This window comes from Pongo abelii, chromosome 16 (genome assembly GCF_028885655.2).
Source record: "Pongo abelii isolate AG06213 chromosome 16, NHGRI_mPonAbe1-v2.0_pri, whole genome shotgun sequence".
Lineage (NCBI taxonomy): Eukaryota > Metazoa > Chordata > Mammalia > Primates > Hominidae > Pongo > Pongo abelii.
Genome location: NC_072001.2, coordinates 71,320,053 through 71,343,701, shown reverse-complemented (window position 1 = coordinate 71,343,701; position 23,649 = coordinate 71,320,053). Strand labels below are relative to the sequence as shown.

General features: G+C 38.1%; 1 protein-coding gene across 3 annotated transcripts in view; it reads right to left on the bottom strand.

Annotated features, from left to right (window-relative positions):
* Window positions 1–1,244: 1,244 nt before the first annotated feature.
* PIAS1 (protein inhibitor of activated STAT 1) overlaps window positions 1,245–23,649 on the bottom strand; it is a 133,358-nt gene continuing 110,953 nt past the window's right edge. For all 3 annotated transcript variants that reach the window (XM_002825590.6, XM_063716200.1, XM_054531620.2), the window contains 6 exons: window positions 18,876–19,036; window positions 17,010–17,140; window positions 16,121–16,301; window positions 11,397–11,539; window positions 9,068–9,105; window positions 1,245–5,172 (listed from right to left, as the gene is read on the bottom strand). In XM_002825590.6, the coding sequence (XP_002825636.1) occupies window positions 4,879–5,172; window positions 9,068–9,105; window positions 11,397–11,539; window positions 16,121–16,301; window positions 17,010–17,140; window positions 18,876–19,036 (948 nt within the window). In that variant the 3' untranslated portion in view covers window positions 1,245–4,878. The remainder of the gene's footprint in view (window positions 5,173–9,067; window positions 9,106–11,396; window positions 11,540–16,120; window positions 16,302–17,009; window positions 17,141–18,875; window positions 19,037–23,649) is intronic.

Below are 23,649 nucleotides of genomic sequence, written 5' to 3'. Positions count from 1 at the left end.
GGGAGGATGTACAAGACACAAATCTTTAACTAGGCACCGGGCACAGGGAAAACTGCAGGGAACAAGAGTTGTAGTGTTAGTGCAACTGTCTCAACGATGCTGTGTGGCTTCAGACCCAAACAAGGCCCTGAGGAAGGAGACTCTCATTTCCCCAAGCATAACTGCAAGGAGAGTAAGTAGGAATTCCTAGGAGCCAGAGAAGAGTTTTGTGGGGGTGAGGGTAAATAAATGGCCCAAATGCCAACCAGGTGAAGTTGTGACCATCTGGCTGGGAAGCCCAGGTCCGCACAGTATAGGAGCAGATGTTTTGTGGGGTCTGAGGTTTACAAGATTTGGCTGCCTTAAGAATACAAAAACAGAAATGCAGAATTTCTGGGGCTGCTCCTAGGACCAGAACAAGTGAAGGGTCCTGGTGCTTAAACTTCATTACCTTCATGGTAAATCCACCAGAGGGCCGGTTAGATGCTGGCCCCGCCGAGAGAACTGCTGTCACTTTCAGGCAAAGCTCAAAGGTCCTAGGCCCACACTTCTTTTGAGCTCCAGTCATGGACATTAGGAAGTAAATCCTGCACAGCCAACCTGGAATACCAAAGATTAGATGGGAGATAGATACCAATGATTTAGATGGGACAGGAAGAGCAAGTTCTGGCTATAATAAATGAGGGTACTTTCCGTCAAAGCTTTTCTATGTCTATATTTATCACTGAATAGTCCCAGTATGGTTTTAAAGCAAGTTTTATGAATCTCATTTGCCTAACAGGAATCTGAAGTATAACTTGCCAAAAACACACAGTTGGTGTGGAATGGTCATTAGAACCTGGGGCTCCTCTTCACGGACTCCCTGCTCATTAAAGGATTCAGTGGTCCAGAGTCTAAGATCCTGTTAAGTGTTTGATTCAAACCTCTACCCGAGGAAGGGCTGTTCTTACTCCTGTCCTGGTTTCAAGCTCATTCCTGAAATTCCAGCTGGTTTCTCTGGCACCTAGTGTTGTTTACAAGAAGGCCACGGTGCTCTTAGCATTCAAACTGCAGATACTGAACAGATGCTGTGATTTATTAAAGAGTTAGCCATATTTCAACAAGAAAGGGAAATGATGGCTATATATTCATTACTTACCTCAAAGCATGCTGCAGGAAAATTAGTTACTTGTCATGCTTTGAAATCTCTGGATGAAAGGTGCTTTGGAAGCACAAACCATTATCACTTGTCTCATAGGGATTGTCCCCTTGAACATCCAGCAGTGTTATTTTACAGAAGACAAATTAACTGAAGGCTTTTCTTTTATTACATCTAAAGAGCTCTACATAAACAGGTAACATTCAATAGGTAAACAATTTTTTTCCAATGCATGTAATAAATATTTTCACTTGGTACTTTTATACAAACTGACATTGTCTACTATACATTTTTAAAAGCCATTTTACTGGTTTGGCATGCGGTATGGAAATTCTAAGAGAGAAAGTTTTAAGGCAATGAATCACAGATTTAAGTTCATGGAATTTATGGTAACTTTATCTGTTTATATACATTTTCCCCTTTGTTAAACAATTAACAGCAGCACACTCTGGGACCACCAGCTATTTTCCCTCTCTCTTTCTGAAATCTAAGCTTTGTGTTTAATTAAAAAACAGAATTCAACATATATTGATAAAACAAAATTCTTACTAAAATAATTTCAAATGTGCTTTAAAAAGTCCTGAAGATCTTGAAAGTTTTATGTATTTAAAATTGAAATTGTTTTAAAAAAATGCTCTTTCCACATTAATTTAGAGTTAGGATATATTTTCATTCCATTTCAGACACTTGCCTCAAAGGAAAATCTGCCAAGGAATCAGATTTTTCAGAGCTTACGTGAATCTTTCCTAAGTCAGTAAAGATACAGAATTGTGATAATGTCTAAATAATTAGTTAAGCAATTTTAATGCTCAAAAAATAAATAGTCAACCAAGTGTGGCACGGTTCTGGTTCAGATTTTTTTTTTTTAAGATGTATCCAATAACGCTCACGAAGTAATTAAAAGCCACTTTAACCCTGCTAGTCAAATAGCTATTTTATCAAAGATGTGTGCATACAGATGTATATATATATACACACACACAGTACTGTACAGAAACAAACATATGCATACCTACTATGAATGGCCAAGGCAAGGGGGGTGATGGCAACTTGACTAGATTCTGAGAACTGCTACTTGTCCACAGATAGCATGTCAATGTTGGGATGGGCTGGGGAGTGAGGGTAGGCTAAGAAGAGAGATGAAGTGACTGTGCTTTTCTTTAAACTTAGGAGTGAGTTACAGACATAGTACAGGAGATCATGAAAGTGTGATTGATTGATATTGACCATGAGACCAACACAGTGACAACTATTACTTAATGCAACATTTTGGAAAGTCAACAACTGATGGAAACAAACTCCTCACAGGGTGGAACGAACTAAAATTAAGACAACTGAATGGTTAGTTTCTCCTGTGGACACATGACCAAAACCACTGAAACCACCATATGTTTATTTCTCCCTATTACCTGTTCTTCTCTTAGGTTGGTATAATGTGGGACACTGAGGGAAATTAACCTTTTCTACAACTGGACTGAAGAAAGTAGAGGGATACGTTTTCAACTGGATCAGTTTGTAATTCAGCATCATACACAAAGTTACTGATCAGAATTTTGAGACCACTAACAATGACACATTAAAAAAACAGGAAGAAAACTTTTCATTTTACCTAAGACAGCTGAATTAGTAAAAATGTTTCCTAAAGCAATGTAAAAATCAGAAAAAAACTCCCCACAATTTTAGTAATTCCTACCCCAATAGAAATTTAGACACAAATTATGGTACTATTAGAAATTAGCCTAAATTAATACGACATTTGCTCACTATAATGCCAGATTCATTAAAAAACATTAACTGTTTCCTGGTTAACTGACAATCTGTTTTGTTTTGTTTTTTATTGCAAATTGTTTTATGACTATAACTCAGCCATTTGTGTGTGGAATACACATGCGTAGGGGAAGACTATGAAACTCACTTGTTACTCAAACACACTTGTTTATAAATACATATATACACACACACATATACATATCAACACCAACTTTTTTTTTCTCCAAAATTCAAGTCAACAATTTAGTGGCAGAGAGATGCTATAAAAACATTATTTTTAGATGCCACACAGTCATGAGAACCATTAATTTTATCATACAACTGAAGTACAGCCATCTTGAATTCTATCTGGATTAAAGTTGATCATTTTGTTACCAATGCAAGGTTTAAAACTACAAGTGTATACACAAAGGTGGTCCTTCATCAACTCTGAGAACATTAACAGATGCGGTAGGAAAATCCAGTCTGGAAAACCAGCAATCATTATGCCCCTTCTTTATCTTTTCTGTTAAACCTGCATTCTCAATCAACTAAAAAATATTTTCCACACCTGAGAACATCATACCTTCTCTGATGAGGATTTTGGAACGTAAGTAGAACCACTTTTCCTTCCCTCCAACTCATATTTCTCTCCTGAAAAACAGTTTTCAGTATATTTACATGTTCCATTATGAATAAGAGTAGATCAGACTGATCCATGAATTCTTTAAAAAATGACTTTCCTATGTCATACTTGTTAAAAGGTGAAGAAAAAGATAAACAAGGTAGATACGCTAAGAAAATAGGTATACTCAGAACCAAAGAGTAAAAATGACTAAGGGTCAAACACATCTTGAATTTCAACTGTTTATCAAATAGTAGACTTCTACAAAAATGTGGTGCATTGTACTTTCCAAACAATTTATTTTTAGGATAACTGACCGTGTATCTTTCTTTAGGTGATGTAACATTACCTCTGTCAGCTGCACAAAACACCTGACAGGGCTTTCTACGCTATTTTTACTTCCTACTTTGGTATGAAGATCTTACATGAAAACTTGTTACTCTGTGGCCAAAAAAAGCAGGTATTCACAGACTTGGTTTAAATACACAATACTGGCAATCCAGATTTAGAATAAAGAACTAGACTAAAGTGTATTATTCATAGGTCGGCTAAGCCTACTCCTTACCCAGACAGCTTTATTCCACTATCTCTAAAACATATTCTCAGGGGGTACAGAGCAAATAAGAGAATATGTGATGGAGAACATGCAATTGGGATAGTTGATAAAGATGCTCACACGTGAGTTCAAGACCTTCAAAGCACTTTGAAAGAAGCAAGCAACTGATTATATTTAACTGAATGCACACTCGGGAGGAGAGGGAACAGTGATGACAGAAAAATACGTACAGACGCACACAATGAACACACACACCCACGAGCCATGTCCTGAAAATACACAGGGAATGCAGCGGGACAGATGAGCTTTATAACTTAAGGCTGGATAAAATATGCACACACAAACAGAATCCAAGTCTGTCGTTTTCAGAAAATGGAAATCAAACTATCCCCCAACCCCCTCCCCACAACAAAGAAAAGCCCACGATTGAAAACTTCATACATGCAATTCCTTTTCTGTTATTGCAAATAAAATAATGCCATTGAAGTCAAATAAAACCAAAACCATAGGACAAATGATGGAAAATCTTCAGAATCCAGAAAAAAATGAACTGAAGGTGGTTTGTGGGTGCTTTTCTTTTTTCTTTTCTTTCCTTTTTTTTTAAACAAGTGTTTTATCACACAGGCAATCTTAGATTTATATACAAAAGTAAAACTGAAAATATAGTTTTGTTCTCTGTACATTTCTTTTAATTTTTTCCCTAAAAAAAGGAAAAAAAACACGCTTGTATACTTTTCTAAACAGAGTAAGGTAAAACAGAGCACAAAGTTCTCTTCTTTCTGCCAAGTTCATTTGATCTGGGGTGGGGATGGGAGCAGCAGGGCCTGGGAATCAGTCCAATGAAATAATGTCTGGTATGATGCCAAAGATGGATGCCGTGTCCGTGCTGCTCCTGTTTGTGACAGTGTGGCTATGGCTCTCCCTTAGGCTGTTGGAAGAAACCAGGCTGCTGTTACTGCCACTACTGCTTCCATTGGTGGTTGGCAGAGAAGTACTGCCTCCTGCACTTAACTGATCAAGAAACATCTGTGAGGAGGTATACGGGAAAAACCGAGACGAGTGCAGGAGGTCTTGATCATCTGAAACTGCTGCTGCTGCAGCGGCAAGCAAGGAGGTGTTGTAATGCTAGGGAGGGGAAACAAAAGACACAAAAATGTTAATTATACTTCCAAATTAATACATTTTCTCCTCAGCGGAACACAGCCCTAAATTTAAGACAGCCTGAGTATCTAGGGTTTCTGAAATATTTACTAAGACATTTTGCAAAATCAAATGGCCTTATGTAAGGACTGGAGCATTGATCTTGAGAAGACATTTTTGTATCTGAAACTGGAGGAAAAACAAAATAAAAATTTTATTGTTTTTTGTTTTAGTTTGTATTGCAAGCAATTACCAATTCTATTTCCCAAGAAGCATATGCTCAGAAGCAGCAGGAGGGGCAGACAGTCCACGTTCTTGCTAGTAAGGAGATACTCAGCCAAGAAATCTATCAGTCAATATGACTCACTGCCCTGTTTCTTTATAAAACAGTACTGGAAACCAACAGACACTGTTCTTATTATACACTCAGGCACCACTGAAAGTAAGAATTTTTATTTAAATTTTAAAGCCATAATGATAATGGGTATGATTACTCTAAGACTTCCAAGGAAATTTATCTTTCTCTCGGCTACACATTATACTTTTAAATACAGTCATGCGTCGCTTAACGACACGGATGTGTTTTGAGAAATGCATCATTAGGCGGTTTTGTGGTTGTGCAAACATCACAGAGTGTGCTTGCACAAACCTAGACGGTAGAGCCTACTACACACCTAGGCTGTGTGGTCTGGCCGACTGCTCCCAGGCTACAAACCTGTACAGCATGTTACTGTGCTGAATGCCATAGGCAATTGTAACACAATGCTAAGTATGTGTGTATCTAAACATAGAAAAGGTACAGTAAAACTATGGTATAAAAGATTAAAAAATGATACACCTGTGTAGGGCACTTACCATGAATGGAGCCTGCAGTACTGGAAGTTGCTCTGGGTGAGCCAGTGAGTGAATGGTGAGTGAATGGTGAGTGAATGTGAGGCTTAGGACATTATTGTACACTACTGTAGACTTTATAACACTGTACACTATGGCCACACTAAATGTGTTAAAAATATTTTTCTTTCTTCAATAATAAATTAACATTAGCTAACTAATTTTACTTTATAAACTTTAATTTTTTAAAACTGACTCTTATAACAACACTTAATTTAAAACACAAGTACATTGTACAGCTGAACAAAAATATTTCCTTCTTTATATCCTTATTCTGTAAGTCTCTATTTTTAACATTTTAAAATATTTTTTACTTTTTAACTTTTTTGTTAAAAATGAAGACACACACAACACATTAGCCTAGGCCTACACAGGGACATCAGGGTCATCGATGTCACTGTCTTCCACCTGCACAGCTTGTCCCACTGCATGGTCTTCAGGGAAAATAGCACGCATGGAGCTGTCATTTGCTATGACAACAATCTTCTGGAACACTCACTGAAGGACCTGCCTGAGGCTCTTCTTAAGGAGGTGTCACTCTTTTCAGAAATATGTCCATGGTGTTTGGCTTAGTTTCTTTCTTTTTTATCACAGATTTGCTTGTAAGTAGATAATGTACCATAAACATTCCTCTCTATTTAATGAAAACCTTTCATTGTTAGGGCCCATTTTTTTTTTTTTGCTTTTTTTTTTTTTGAGATGGAGTCTCGCTCTGCCGCCCAGGTTGGAGTGCAGTGGTGCACGCAATCTCGGCTCACTGCAACCTCCGCCTCCCAGGTTCAAGTGATTCTTCTGCCTCAGCCTCCCAAGTAGCTGGGATTACAGGTGTGCACCACCACGCCCAGCTAATTTTTGTATTTTTAGTAGAGACGGGGTTTCACCATGTTGGTCAGGCTGGTCTCGAACTCCTGACCTCATGATCCACCCACTTTGGCCTCCCAAAGTGCTGGGATTGTAGGTGTGAGCCACGGCGCCCGGCCAGGGCCCATGTTTTTAAATTTTTTAAGGAACTTGTTGAGGTCTGCAAAAGTTTCTGCTAAACCTTTCACTATGAATTTTCTTGGAGGTTCTTCCTTTTTGTCTCCTGCAGTTTCCTTTTCTCTTGCACCTTCTTCAGCTACGTGTTCCTGTTCCAGTTCCAACAGCTCCTCATTAGTCAATTCCTCAGGAACCACCTCTAGGAGCTTCTCAATGTCATCCTCATCTACATCTAGGTTAAAGTTGTTTGCCATGTCAACCACAGCCTTGTCCATTTCTGCAACCTCTTCATCCTTAGCAGATTCTTTGAAGTCATGAACAAACTTCTTCAGTGTCTTCCAGATGTCATTCATATACTCCTTGGTGACATCAGTCCATGCCCAAGCAAGGTTCTTGATGCAGTCATAGCTGTTGTAAACCTTCCAGAATTGCATCAGTGTCTTCTCAGTGTTTTTCAGTTGCAGCAATAGCCTGGGCAAAGATCCTCCTCAGGATCTTTTAACAGGCCTTAAAAACTGCTACAACTCCTTGATTCACTGGTTGGATCAAAGAGGTGGTATATGGAAGGACACACAACACTTTGATATTGGGATGAAGATCACCAATCAAATGAGGATGTGTGGGAGCATTAACAACAAAAATCATAATCTTGAAAAGTATGTTACTCTCTAAACAGTACTTTTCCATTTTGCGGCATAGCAATTCGGGAGGACATCCTGGAAGAAGAGCTGGGTCACTGATGACTTCTTATTGCTCCTGTAGTACACGGGCAGTGTGTGCTTGCTGACATGCTTGAAGGCTCTGGAGTTCTCACTGTGCCAGATCACAAAGGGTTTCAATTTGTAGCCTGCAATACACCCCAAGCAAGACTGTTATCTAGTCCTTAAATGCCTTGAAACCTAGCACTGACTTGGCTTCTTTATGGATGAAAGTCCTTTCAGGCATTTATTTCCAGAATAGGAAGGTTTCATGCATATTGAAAATTTGTCTGGCAAGTAATCTTCCTTCATAATCAGCTTATCTAGAGTTTCCAAAAATTCTTCAGTTGCCTTCACATCTGCATTTGCAGACTCTCCACTCACTTTGATATTACATAATGAATAATGATTCTTCAATCGTTTAAATCACCCAGAGCTAGCAGTACATTTAACACTGTAGTTGGGTCCAGTCTTTTCTTTAAGTATTGCAAACAAACTTTTTGCTTTGGCCATGATCATTATGGTGCTGAGAGGGATATGTTCCTGTGTCTGGTCTTCAATCCAGGTCACTACAAGTTTCTCCATATCTGATACAGGCCCTTCTCAAATTTTTGTTAGTCTTGTTGCCTTGAACGAAGCAGATCCTTTAACAGCTTCTATCACTTTGTTCTTGTTCTTTAAGACTGTAGCTATGGTAGAATGGGACTGCCTGACTGGTGAGCAATAACTATCACTGATCTTCCACTTTCATCGTCCTTAATCACTTAATTTTTTTCCATGTCAGTCACTTGATGTGGCCTCTTACTGGCAACATTAGCTGTGGATTTTGTATGCTTAGGGGCCATGATGAACAAAACAAGACAAGATTTTAATCAAGCACAAGAGGAAATGATGCAATCAAGAGATGGGGCAAACTGGGATATATGAGGCTGTCCTGGAATAACATGGCACACTGTTTTACAGCAAACTTTAAGAAAAAAAGTAGAGGTACACTCTAAAATAACAATAAAAAATATAGTAAATGCATAAACCAGCAACATAGTTGTTTATTATTATATTGTACATAATTACATGTGTGATACTTTTACATGACTGACAGCATAGGTTTGTTCACACCAGCAACACCATAAACATGTGAGTAATGCCTTGTGCTACAATGTTACCATGGCTATAATTGATGTAGGAATTTTTCAGCTCCATTACCATCTTATGGAATGCATATATGGCCTGCCATTGACCAAAATGTCATTATGCGGTGCATGACTGTATTTTTAATGCACAATTAAAATAATAGTAAATTTTTCATAACATACCTGATTGTCTCCTGATAAGAAAGGAAAGAAATCTAATCCTGTGGAAGAAAAAATTATTTCAGTTAAAAAAAAAAAAAAAGAAGGAAAAACTCTTCCAAATGCCCCAATACTTCAAAAACAAATACAAGTCTTAAATGCTATGTCACTCAGAATTTTATTTAAACATGAAGAGTTAAGCTACATGTTTTATGTCTCTCCCTTCTTTAGATTACTAAGGCTGAAAACTAAACTTTGGCAATGATTTGTCTTCTCTGTGACCCCATTTGGGGGACTGGGGCCATTACTACTCTGTCAGATCTAACACTGATCCTTAAACTGGCATAGTACTTTTAACAAATGCTCTCGACTCCTCTTAAGGAAACTTTCAATCTGCTCTAAGTTACTCCTCACAAGCACTTCATGAGGTATGTAATTAGTTTTGCCCTCATTTTGCAGGTGAGAAAGTTTGAAGTTGAAAGAGGTTAAGTAAGTTGTAGTATTGATTTTTCTCTTTCTTAAATTTGCTCATTTGCTATCAGATTCAACCGACAGACTGCAGTGGCATGAGGGGAGAAGAGGTTTGAGTGCCTGAAAACTGGCTACTATTACATAAGAAGGAATAGCTCTGATACCTGGCTGCTGAGGATTCACTGCAAGGAGGCCCCTTCCAATTAACATTCTTTTCTAGATCACCCAATGTGTAATGCAATGAAAAGCAAGTAAACAAGCATGAATTAAATGCTTCATTATGATATCTAAACTTGGGGAAAAGTAAAACACACAGCTATAGATAATTACAACACCACAGATACTCTGGGCCTCTACTCACTGTCTACATTATAACCGATTACAACATGAAGGCTTACAAAATGCATAGCACTGTTGTTCTTGATAGTGACAGTGCGTTTCATACACGTAGAAAAAAAGGTATAGAAAGATATCTAACCAACTGTTAAGAGCAGCTGTAACCGGCTGGCTGTGGTGGCTCACGCCTGTAATCCCAGCACTTTGGGAAGCGAAGGCAGGCGAATCACCTGAGGTCGGGAGTTTGAGACCAGCCTGACCAACATGGTGAAACCCCGTCTCTACTAAAAATACAAAATTAGCCAGGCATGGTGGCACGTGCCTGTAATCCCAGCTACTTGGAAGGCTGAGGCAGGAGAATTGCTTGAACCCGGGAGGCAGAGGTTGCGGTGAGCTGAGATCGCGCCATTGCACTCCAGCCTGAGCAATAAGAGCAAAACTCCGTCTCACACACACATACACAAAAAGAGTAGCTGTAACTTCCAGGAAGTGGGGTTGGGGGATAGGTAGAGGGAAACTTTCACTTTATGTTTCTGTGTTGAATTTTCTACAATGAGCATATATGGCTTTTTTAATTAAAAAAAGTTCTTAGATTATATGACTAATATTCAAATTATTATGCTACAAAGATATATAAAAACAATTCTTTTTGATAATATGATTATTATGAACTCAAAATATACAAATGAACATACTGACATTTCAAACAGCTTTTAAAAAGGATCAGATAAATGTATACACCTAGTATGTACCCACAAAATTAAAAAAAAATTTTTTTTAAGAAGGATCAAATTCATTAGAATAAAAACTAAAACTTTCAAATGTCTCAACTCACCATTATCTAAAACATAATACAACATAGTTACCCACAATGCCTGTTGCATTACAACTAAAGTCAGGGTACAATAAATAATGTTCATAGGGCTGGGCGTGGTGGCTCACACCTGTAATCCTAGCACTTTGGGAGGCCGAGGCAGGAGGATCACGAGGTCAGGAGTTTGAGACCAGCCTGACCAAAACAGTGAAACCCTGTCTCTACTAAAAATACAAAAAATTAGCCCAGTGTGGTAGTGGGCGCCTATAATCCCAGCTACTCGGTTGGGAAGCTGAGGCAGGAGAATTGTTTGAACCTGGGAGGCGGAGGTTGTAGTGAGCTTAGATTGCGCCACCGCACTCCAGCCCAGGCAACAGAGCGAGACTCCGTCCCCCACAGCAAAAAAAAATAATGTTCATAGATACCAAAATTCAAACCCACATACTAGCAGTCATTCAAAAACAATTTGCAGAGTACTTAGTAGCTCACAAAAACTAAAGATTATTGCACTAGTTTTACCACTGGGAGTAAAACACTGACTACTGATGACAGTAAAATCAAGGAACTGGGTCAGTATTTATAACGACGGCATATTATTTCTCTCAGTTCCCTGGGTCCAAGGCCCTGTTGGCTCAGTCTTCCAGTTCTTCCTTAGATTCACCTAAAAGAGAACTATATAGATCAAAGGCATTCATAATGCTATGTGACAATACAGAAGAACCAGTGACTCACCTTGTAAGTCGTAAGGCATGGGTGTCATGTGGAAAGGATGCCTATAGTCTTGGATGAGGGAGGTATTAATGTAGCTTGTGTCTACAGCAGGAAGGCTTGGGGTGCGGGATACTGGAGATGCTTGATGTGGAAGACTTAAAATGCTGGAAGAAGGAAAGATTGGCATAGTTTTCATTAGCCAGTTAAACTCTCAAGGTTAACAAAAAAAAGGGTTGTATCTCCCAATGAACCCTAGGTTTTGTGCTGGAAATAAGAACAAAACCAAGCAAAGCAATGTATAATTTAGATTATACACAATTATGAAAAAACAATCTGTATACATAATAGCATTTAACAGAAGCCACAGGAAGAAATGGACAGATGCAATGGTATCCAACATTCACAAACCTCACATTGCCTTTGGAATATCATCACCTATGCTTTCAGAATGCAAGACAAAGAAAGGTACTGTTGAGCCACTTTAACAGGATATGAGTGAAAGATACCTACATCAAATGAAAGTCGGAAACCCTTTTAAAACAACACTAGAGTACTGGCTAGTAAGACGCATACGTATGCCCTAGCAAAGAAAATACATATAATAAGACAGAGGGAATGAAGCAATCTGAGTGGTTCAGAGTTACCAGCTGGCCCCTCAGATTGTAATCTTTAGGAGGGCAAAAACTGGGTATTGTTTAGTATACCCAATGCCCCGTACAGTTATCAGCACATTGTTTGCATAAAAGCCCTGCTGAATCTAATGAATGTAGTGAAACAAGAAGAAATACTCCAAAATGAATAGGTAGTGGAGAGTTTTTAAAGAGAGAACAGTATAACTGGAAAAAAAACATAAAACAAGAATTAGGACTCTAAGAAACAGTGAAAAGTTTAAATAGCTGAGTAGCTTTTTTTTTTTTTTTTTTTAATTTACTAACAATTAAGGGAAAGGCAAAAAGGAGAGGAAAGAAAAAATAATAATTTAACTAATTTTGGGGCCAGGCATGGTGGCTCATTCCTGTAATCCCCACACTTTGAGAGACTGAGGCAGAAGCATAGTTTCAGCCTAGAAGTTGCCCAGCCTGGGCAATATAGGGAGACCCTGTCTCCACGAAAAATTAAAAAACTTAGCCAGGCCTGGTGGCACGTATCTGTAGTCTCAGCTACTTGGGTGACAGGTGAGAGGACTGCTTGAGCCCGGGGGGTTGAGGCTGCATGAGCCGTGACTGCACCACTGCACTCAAGCCTGGGTGACAGAGCAAGAGCCTGTCTCAAAACAAAACAAAAACAAAAACAAAACTAATTTTGAAAAGAAAAAGAATTATAGTAGTCCTCTTGGAAGGAAACATAAGGGTTATATGTTACCCCAACAATACAAGAGGCTGAAGGTATATGTGTTATAGAAAATAAAGAGAAAGGAAGCAATAAAGAGGCTGTCTTTTGCTTTTAATGCTTCATGTAAAGTACTTGGGGCATGGGGATGCAATTTCAGTGGTATAGAATATTTCAAAAGAGGGCCGGGCGTGGTGGCTCACGCCTGTAATCCCAACACTTTGGGAGGCCAAGGCGCGTGGATCACCTGAGGTTGGGAGTTTGAGACCAGCCTCACCAACAGGGAGAAACCCCGTCTCTACTAAAAAATACAAAAAATTAGCCGGGCGTGGTGGCGCATGCCTGTAATCCTGGCTACTCGGGAGGCTGAGGCAGGAGAATCACTTGAACCCAGGAGGCGGAGGGTGTGGTGAGCCGAGATGGCGCCACTGCACTCCAGCCTGGGCGATAAGAGTGAAACTCTGCCTCAGAAAAAAAAAAAAAAAAAGAACATTTCAAAAGATGACAAGGTTGGATTTCTAGGAATAGAGTTCCAGTTATGACCATCTACCACATTTTAATGAATGGGATATGAAGCATAAAACACACTCTCGTCTGCCTCATAAAAATGTTTCATCTAATGGAAACTTTGTTAAACCTCTTATATCTAGAAAAAGTACCATTTACCATTAGCTGAGCCTTCTCACAATGTCTAAGAGATTATAAGAGACGATTTAAAATGCTAGTCTTTGAAAACATCTCAAACAGCATAGACAATTTCTGGATGAACATTAAGCACTCAGTGGCTAAAGACAACAAAATGTTTTACATTTAGTGTTTGCCTCTAATTCCTGGCTGCATGCTTTTCTTTCAATTTGTGATAATGTTTTGAAATGCATTTCAACCTTTATACTGCACAATAACAAACACAATATGCTGTACTGAGGTTTCCAGTTACCAACTAGTCATTATTATAAAATGGCTACTAGTGTTGATTACGGTGTTATTCTCCTTCTAAGGATGTAAACTTTCAAGTTTCTTGTTTTTATCTGCAGATAGAGACATGTCTGGCATTTGCAAATACTATATCTGGGTTCAATTAGTCACTGGGAAATTCAGGAAGTAGTTAATGCATCTAATGTAATTTTCCAAACATAATAAACATTATTTATTTTATTTTCTCCAAATATTTTTGGAGAAAGAGCAAAGTAAATATCCAAAGAAATATTAGATTCCTAAACACTCAAATGTTTTCTTTAAAGAAAAAACATATAGTCAGTAATACTATTGCATAGTTTACATAAATACATATGACTATTAATAGTCTAAAGAAAAGAACAAATATATATATTATGATGCATTTAGCCCAAAAGTATTTATCTATCCAGAGATTTATGAAATATCTTTTAAAATTGTGATTATAGCACTTAAAAAATCACACGACAATGTGTATTTGGTCATACTATGGTTTGATATTTATAAAATATCTTGGAATTGAAATTCTATAGATACTTGTTCTAACTTTAGGTAATGTGACTTTTCCTTTTCTCCTACTCAGACATAAAATACATTGGTGTAATAACAAGGTCAGGCTTGCTGGGTTATAGCCATCAAGCTTTTATCAAAGCTTTTATATCATCAAGGCTTTTATCAGGTCATGTTCATAAGAGTAGGATTTGTGCTTAAATTATTAACTTTGTTTAGAATGATGATACTGTTTTTAATGTCTTTGTTTCTGTCTGTATGCCAAGACAGACTACTCTAGAATGAAAATACCAATGTGTGAAATATGTTTGATTGAAATCTTATTTTTTGGGGGGGGAGGGGGTCTCATTCTATCACCCAGGTTGGAGTGCAGTGGCACGATCTTAGCTCACTGCAACCTCCACCTCCCAGGTTCAAGTGATCCTCCCACCTCAGCCCTCCGAGTAGTTGGGACAACAGGCACACAGCGCCATACCCAGCTAATTTTTTGGTAGAGACAGGGTTTTACCATGTTGCCCAGGCCAGTCTCGAACTGACTGAAATCTTTAATCTCATCATACAGTGTCAAACCTGAAAATGATTTGTCCAGGCACAGAAATGCCTGCTCTTGATCTGGTGTTGTAACAATGCCATCTATGGACTTTCCTTCTCTCTCCTACATTCTTTCTTTAGTCCCTACTGCTTGCTGGAAGAGTTTCTGGTTAGCTTCTACTCAGTTACAACAGGCCATGTGATTCTCCTGCTTTATACCTAAAAAGGGACATATCTATTTCTAGATTTACAATTAGTGTGCTACAACTGTGCTTCAGCACAATTAGAAATCTTGCTCAGAATCCCTGATGTGTCTACAGGACTAACAGCCTGTTTTGAGAGTACAGGTGGAGTATGCTACTTGTTTTATCACCCCCTAGAAAGTGCTAAGCTCCTTTAAAGACTGTACTTACTCATTTTATTATCATCCATGCTTAGCTGAGGGTGTTTTATACAAAGTAGATAACAATGTTTCATGAACTGAAGCATAACCTAGGTACACTGTTATTGATATAAGACTAATGGAAAATATGGGAGAAAAGTCTGCAAAGTGGGAAATGTTGTGTACTGCAACAGAAGTCATTCACTGCCAGCCTCATTCACATTTTGAAGCAGATTTAAATCATTGGTCTTCCTCTGCTTTCCACTTGAAACATTCAACTTGGGGGTGAATTTTACAGCATACATTCCAGTTTGAACAAATGTTCTACATCCTGTGAGCAGGAGCAGGATCACCTGGGAACTTACTAGAAATACAAATTTTCTTTTCTTTTCTTTTCTTTTTTTTTTTTTTTTCTTTTGAGACAGACTCTCGCTCTGTTGCCCAGGCTGGAATGCAATGGTGCGATCTTGGCTCACTGCAACCTCCACCTCCTGGGTTCAAGCGATTCTCCTGCCTCACCCTCCAGAGTAGCTGAGATTACAGGCGCATGCCACCAAGCTTGGCTAATTTTTGTATTTTAGTAGAGACGAGGTTTCACCATGTTGCCCAAGCTGGTCTCAAACTCCTGAGCTCGGACAATCCACCTGCCTCAGCCTCCCAAAGTCCTAGGATTACAGGCGTGAGACACCACGCCTGGCCTAGAAAGACAAATTTTCTTAGTCTCTACTCCTGACTCAGACATGGGGGAGCAATGTATGCATTTTATTAAGCTCTCAGATAATTGTGATGTACGTACACCACAGTTTGAGAACCACGGTACTAGAATCATCTTTTGATATGAAGAATACTATATCCAAGTACCCTTTTGGTGCGTTACCCCAATCCCTCCAGAGTATTACAAACCTGGGAAAAATTCAAACTATTCTTTGATTGCTAAGTTAAGTTTCACAATCAAGAATCATTTTATTTGGCAAGTCTTTAATCCCTATTTGCCAAGTTAATTTTCACGATTACTTTTTTTTAATGTCTCAGCACTTACCCTTTATTATTTAGTGGTGATGTGGGAGACAGGGAAGGACAGGTCCTCTTGGCAGATGGCTCTTCTTCCTCTTCATCAGATGAACTGTCTATGGTTAGGTCAATCACTTCTACTTTCTTGTTTTTATTTGAGGACTGGTGGTGAGACGCTACCTGATGCTCCAATGTGGAGCTCAAGCATCCTAGATGGGAATGATTAAAATACAAGGCAAGGGAAGAGCTATGACATCTCTCTTTTCTCAGTGTCACTATAGTTTATCAGTTACAGTTTAGATTCACAATATTGTTGGAGCCAGAGAGTAGAAAACCAACAGTGGCTCTGTTCTTCTAAGTTTAAAACTATTATTTAATAATAGTAAATTATTTTTCAAAATAATAAATTACTGAATTAGAGCAAACAATCAAAATGTGTCTTGTGTCCACTTCAGAAGAAAAGTAATTTGAGAGCACAGACGGTATATTAATTTTTGTCTGTATAGTATCTGACATACTTAAATACGATGATAGCATTTTCAAAACTCATAGTCTCTTTACAGCAAAAACATACTAAAAGCCAGGAAAAAATAAATAAATGAAAAAAGAACCTTTACTACTCTGTACCAAATCTGTTAAAAATTTAAAAAGGGTACAGTTTCAAAAGTATGAGTTTATAAATGACTAATTATATTACATTACTTTGAAATCTTATATCAGTAAATTTTTTAAAGCTGGCAAAAAAGTGAATTTAAAAGGAGTTCTATTACTTCTGAATATTTAATCAATAAGTTAATAGGCATCATTAAGCTATCCACAAACTGCTCAGTGATTTTTAAAAATATATGGATTTTAATATTGAAAACCAGACTTACAACAGTAGGGAGACTGCCCCTTCCTTCTGAAGAACTACTCACCATCGACTCCATTGTAAGAGGCAGAAACTTCTTGTACTTCCTTTTTCGATCTCATCGGTGCCCAAGTGCCATCCTCTTTAAACTGTATTTCATCACAGTCTGTACAGTACTTTAGGATTTCCATAAACAAGCTATAAGAAAACAATTCATCCTTAGAATATATTTTAAATGAAAATAAAGGTTGAACAACTTAAGTTATATTTATTCTTAAAATCTAGTGCTAACTAGGAATATAGCTGCCTAATTTATATCACATTTATGTAAGAAAATATCATGTGACCATGAAAAATGACATTTTCAAAGATTTTTAATCATATGGGAAAATGTTCACAAAAAGTGAGAAAAGGTCAACAAAAGAAAGCTTCATTTCAAAAATAAAATTCTGTGTGAGTAGTATATAGACAGTAGTTACCTCTGGGTGATACCTTCATGGGTATTTATTTTTCTTCTTTATACTTTTTTGCATATTATAAATTGCCCACAATAAGCATGTCTTATATGATAAACTAAAGCAATACATAATATGTAATCAAAGGTTAAATCTCTTTGATAAAATATCGTGACAGACATTTAAAAACATGTACAAAGAAAGCATAAAATTAATTATGGCCAAATTCTTAGGTTATAATGTTAAATGAAACCAAAGGACAAAAATTATTAACAGTGTACAATCACAATTATGGAAAGACAAAAATCGGAAAATTATATACTGAAAAAAGCTTTTTATTTTCCTGTGTTTTCCAATTTTTCTTTAAAAGAGTATGTGTGTACATGGCTTTTATAACAAGAAATGGGAGAACCTAAAGCTATGTAACATTTAAAGTTGGAAAATATTACTATTTAATTCTGATTTACTAGTAAGTGATCACCGTCATTTCTGAAAAATTAAACATAAAACATTTAAGTTACATGTTGTTTGTTTGTCTTCCCCATGACTGGTCTGACATCTTTCAAGCTCCAGGTTATACTTGTATTGCTAAATATACTTAATTTCTGATATTACCACCTTTAGGCTCCTATGTTTTCTTAAATACTACAGGTAAGTCGCCTTAAGTGTTTTGCTAGAAAGTACAGGAAATATTAAGTAGAAGCTGGGTGCGGTGGCTCACATGCCTGTAATCTCAGCACTTTGGGAGGCCAAGGCAGGAGGATCACTTGAGCCCAGGAATTCAAGATCAGCCTGGGCAAAATGGCAAGACTCTGTCTCTAACCCCCATCCCGCAAAAAATTAAGGAGATGTCCTCCTTTTCACAATTTGTTTTTGTTTAGTGGAAAGAAGCTGGGGGAAAAGGAGGCTGCAGAATAGGAGAAAATTTAGAGGAACATTCCAAGATGCCTGGTAGGATAGATAAAACAAAGGGTTTTAAAAGCAATAATTGGTTTTGTGATGCTATAGGTGGGCAAGACAAAAAAGAAAAAGAAGACCATGACTGAAGGTGGATCTAATCTCCAGAAACAGGCTAACTTCTATTGAAAAGCCCAATTTTGGATGAACCTGAGTTAACCCAAATTTCCCCATACATTCTTGTTCCAATATGGTCTGCATATCTAGGGATGGATGGACTAATGATAGGAAAAGGAAAAAGTATAAGCACACCCAGCTTAAAACCACCAGTGCTTTAAACAACAAATGCCAGGAGGCACTGACAGTAACACATGCGTTTTCAAAACAAGGGAACATCAATTTAAAAAGAGAAAATATTAATAACACTAATTTGAAATAAATTACTTTGAAAATATTGGTTTGCAGACTCACAAAAATCCTACAAATATATAACTTAGATTTTTCATCCCAAATCTGATGTGTAACAAACCCAGATAATATATGGTCATTTCAAGGTACCAAAAACACTTAAAGTAACATACCCATCAATAATAAGGTGTTCATATGGAGCCTTCTTATCACAGACAGGACAAACCCAGGTTGGTTTTTTCTCATTCATCTGAATGTAAAGAGTTGCGTCAAAACATTGTAGATGAGAACATGTAAGGGCCCGACACGGAATTGTCAGCCGCATTTTACCAAGCTTTAAAAAGGGAGAAAAAGTAAATATTAGATAACTGCTATTCAACATTTAAGCTTTGACAAAAATTTCCTAGAACACAACAGGTAGGCATGCTGATTTAAAACATACAGTGTTTACTTTTCATCAATGTAGAAGAACATTAAACACATTTCCTGTGAAATATCCATAGGTTAAAAAATTACAGTATTTCTTTGGCTATCAAACAAAATGACTATTGAAAGTCTACAACAAGGGTTATTTACTACAATGCACAGCTCACAGATCAGCTTTTGGCGGAGAGGGTCATAAACCCCTTGAATTATATTCAAAATTTCGTGTGTGCATTTTTCTGGAGAGAGTGCTTTCACCAGTTTTTTTTTTTAAAGAGATGGGGTCTTGCTATATTGCCCAGGTTGAAGTGCCAACTCTTATTCACAGGCACAATTGTAGCACACTACAGCCTCAAACTCCTGGGCTCAAGCAATCCTCCTGCCTCAGCCTCCAGAGTAGCTGGGGATACAGGTGCACACCACTGTGCCCAGCTTTCCTCAAATTCTTAAAGCAGTCCTTGATCCAAAAAAAATTTAAGAACCACCTAACTAGAGATTAGGGAAAATAATGTCCTATTAAATACTGCACAATACAGAGATGCATTGATATTTGCTATCAGTCTTATCTATGAATGAGAGTAGTTTACAGGACAAAACTGAATCAATAGTGATCATTCCCCATGATGTTTGGCATAATTGCCAAGTGGCAGCTCTGAGGAGGAAGGCAGGTGCACACACTCTGCATTGCTTCCTCACTGGGAACCATCACGAGCAATTCAGCCTACAGCCCTGGACCTCCAGCATCTCCAGCATGTTAGGAGACTTCTTGTCCTGCAAATATTGCTTCAGCTGACACGGGTTGAGTCTATCCAGGAAGAGGAAATCTGCTTCATCTGGTCCCTGAGCTGCTAGCTTTAGCCCAAGGCAGAGGAGCCACCCAGAAACCTGCACAGGGAGGTACCATATCACTATCTCATTCCCTGGAAGCCAGCTTGTACCACTGTAGAGTCCCCAGATCCCCCAATGGCCATACAGTAGAGAAGTTATCTACTTTCAATAACCACATTATTTGCCAAGTACCAGGAAAAGATTTGTGAACTTCAAAAATATAAACGCTTGTGCTGGAGAGGATGTGGAGAAATAGGAATGCTTTTACACTGTTGGTGGGACTGTAAACTAGTTCAACCATTGTGGAAGACAATGTGGCGATTCCTCAAGGATCTGGAACCAGAAATACCATTTGACCCAGCCATCCCATTACTGGGTATATACCCAAAGGATTATTATAAATCATGCTACTTATAAAGACACACTGGACACATATGTTTATTGCGGCACTATTCACAATAGCAAAGACTTGGAACCAACCCAAATGTCCATCAATGATAGACTGAATTAAGAAAATGTGGCACATATACACCATGGAATACCATGCAGCCATAAAAAAAGATGAGTTCATGTCCTTTGCAGGGACTTGGATGAAGCTGGAAACCATCATTCTGAGCAAACTATCACAAGGACAGAAAACCAAACATCGCATGTTCTCACTCGTAGGTGGGAAATGAGAACACTTGGACACAGGGCGGGGAACATCACACACCAGGGCCTGTCATGGGGTGGGGGGCTGGGGGAGGGATAGCATTAGGAAAAATACCTAATGTAAATGACGAGTTAATGGGTACAGCAAACCAACATGGCACATGTATACCTGCACATTGTGCACATGTACCATAGAACTTAAACTATTTATATATATATATATATATATATATATATATATATATATATATATGAAAGAAAACTATAAAGGCTTGAAAAGAATATGAGTTAAACGAGGAAAAGATTCTTGGCTTGCTTAGATCAATTTCAGGGAAATGTGCAATTTCCTAGTCTACCAGGAAATTAACTGTCATTTGGGGCCCAAAATAATTGCTTTGATACCGATGATTTACTGTGTCTCTAAGAAAGGCATTTAACCCTTCTGGGCCTCTTTTACTTTCTCTAAATTAACACTGTTTCCTCCTTACTTCAACCAGATGTAGCCATGATGAATAAAAATAGAACACTGAACATGCTATAAACTTATTGAGACTAGAGCAATGCCAGTTTACAGTATCAGAAGTATAACCTGGAGGGACCTAGAGTAAAAACTGATAACTCCCTTCTGTGTACTCCCAAACTCTACACTCCTGCGTATGATTACAATCAAGCACCACATAACATTTTGGTCAACAATGAACCGCATATACGATGGAGGTCTTCAAATTATGTACAGTACATAATACCTGATAATAGCCATGTTACTGGTTTCTGTATTTACTATACTTTTTATCATTATTTTGGAGTGTACTCCCTTTACTTATATATATTTTAAAAGTTAACTGTAAAACAGCCTCAGGCAGGTCCTTCATGAGGTATTCCAGAAGAAGGCACTGTTACCATAGGAGAGAACAGCTCCATGTCTGTTACTGCCACTGAAGACCTTCCAGTGGGACAAGATGTGGAGGTGGAAGGTAGTGATACTGATGATCCAGACCCTGTGTAGGCCTAGGCTAATGTGTGTGTCTTTGTTTTTAACAAAAAAGTTTAGAAAGTAGAAAATAAAAGTAAAAAATGTTAAAAATAGAAAAAAGCTTATAGAATAAGGATATAAAGAAAGAAAATATTTTTGTACATCTGTACAATGTGCTTGTGTTTTAAGCTAAGTGTTGTTATTACAAGAGTCAAAAGTTACAAAAATAAAAAGCTTATAAAATAAAAAAGTTACAGCGGCCAGGTCCAGTGGCTCACGCCAGTAATTCCAGCACTTTGGGAGGCCGAGGAGGGAGGATCACCTGAGATCAGGAGTTTGAGACCAACCTGGCCAACATGGCACAACTCTGTCTCTACTAAAAAGACAAAAATTAGCCAGGCATGGTGGCACATGTCTGGGATCCCAGTTACTTGGGAGGCTGAGGCAGGAGAATCGCTTGAGCCTGGGAGGCAGAGGTTACCGTGAGCCAAGATCACACCAGTGCACTCCAGCCTGGGTGATGGAGGGAGACTCTGTCTCAAAAAAAAAGTTACAGTAAGCTAAGGTTTATTATTGAAGAAAGAAAAATATTTTAAATTTATTGTAGCCAAAGTGTACAGTGTTTATAAAATCTACAGTGATGTAAAGTCATGTCCTAGACCTTCACATTTGCTCACCACTCACTGACTTATTTGGAGCAACTTCCAGTCCTGTAAGCTCATTCATAGTAAGTGCCCCATACAGGTGTACCATTTTTCATCTTTTATACTTTTTACTGTACCTTTTCTATGTTTAGGTACACAAATACTTAGCACTGTGTTACAACTGCCTACAGTATTCAGTTTTGTAACATGCTGTACAGTTTTGCAGCCTAGGAGCAATAGGCCAAGGTAGGTAGTAAGCTATACCATCTAGGTTTGTGTAAGCACACCTATGATGCTTTTGGTGAATAACAACAAAATCCCCTAAATAGTGCATTTCTCAAAAGGTATCCCCATCATTAAGGCATGCACAACTGTATATTATTTATTTATGTGTGTCTCCTCCTACTAGAAACAGGTTGGACTAATTTCCCTGTCCCCATACTTGGAAATATACAGCAGTAAGACAGTCCTGTGCACTGATAAGGCTTCAGTTGTGCACGATGGGCAATTCCAGGAGGCACCACTCATGGAAGGTATGCAGGTCATACTCAGTCATTTATAGTGCAGCCTGAGTATGAGTTCTGGTGTTAGAATGAATCCTGGCCCCACTACCTACCTACTGTGTGAATCCTGAATGTTATTTTACTTAATCACTCAGAGGCTCAGTTTTGTAAAATGGGGATAAAAATGGGATCTACACAATATGATTGTGGGGATTCAATTATGTTTACTACATAGTACCTGACACACAGTAACTTTTCAATAAATAACTAGTATTAATTAAAGTACAGAAACATATTTGCTTTAAATCACTTTGTACACTAGGAGACCCACCCAAACCTCAGCTGTCATTCTTTTACTCTGGGCTCACAAAGTATTAAACAGCTTCATTAGACTCCCTTACTGCATTTCTACTCAATTTTAATTTTTTTATTTTTTGAGAAAGTCTCACAAGCAATTCTCCTGTCTCAGCCTCCCAAGTGGCTGGGATTATAGGCAGGTGCCACCATGCCTGGCTAATTTTTGCATTTTTAGTAGAGATGGGGTTCGCCATGTTGGCCACATTGGTCTCAAACTCCTGGCCTCAAGTGATCTGCACACCTTGGCCTCCCAAAGTGCTGGCATTATAGGCGTGAGCCACCTGCCCAGCCAATTTTTTATGATTTGACTTACGTAAGCACCTGATAAAAAGGCCAAAAGAACAAAGTAGTTATTATAACAGAAAAATTACCATTAGGCAAGATACCATGTTGCTTTAGTTCAGAAACATTTTCAAAACAGCAATCTGGTTGGTGGTGCCAAGTTACGTTTTTATATCTTATGTCAGACCTTAACTTATCTATGAAATACAAATTCCTATTTTATAAGGTACTTTTGCTACTGCCTTAATACTAAGTAGAGAAACCAGACTAAAAATTCTAGAGAAAT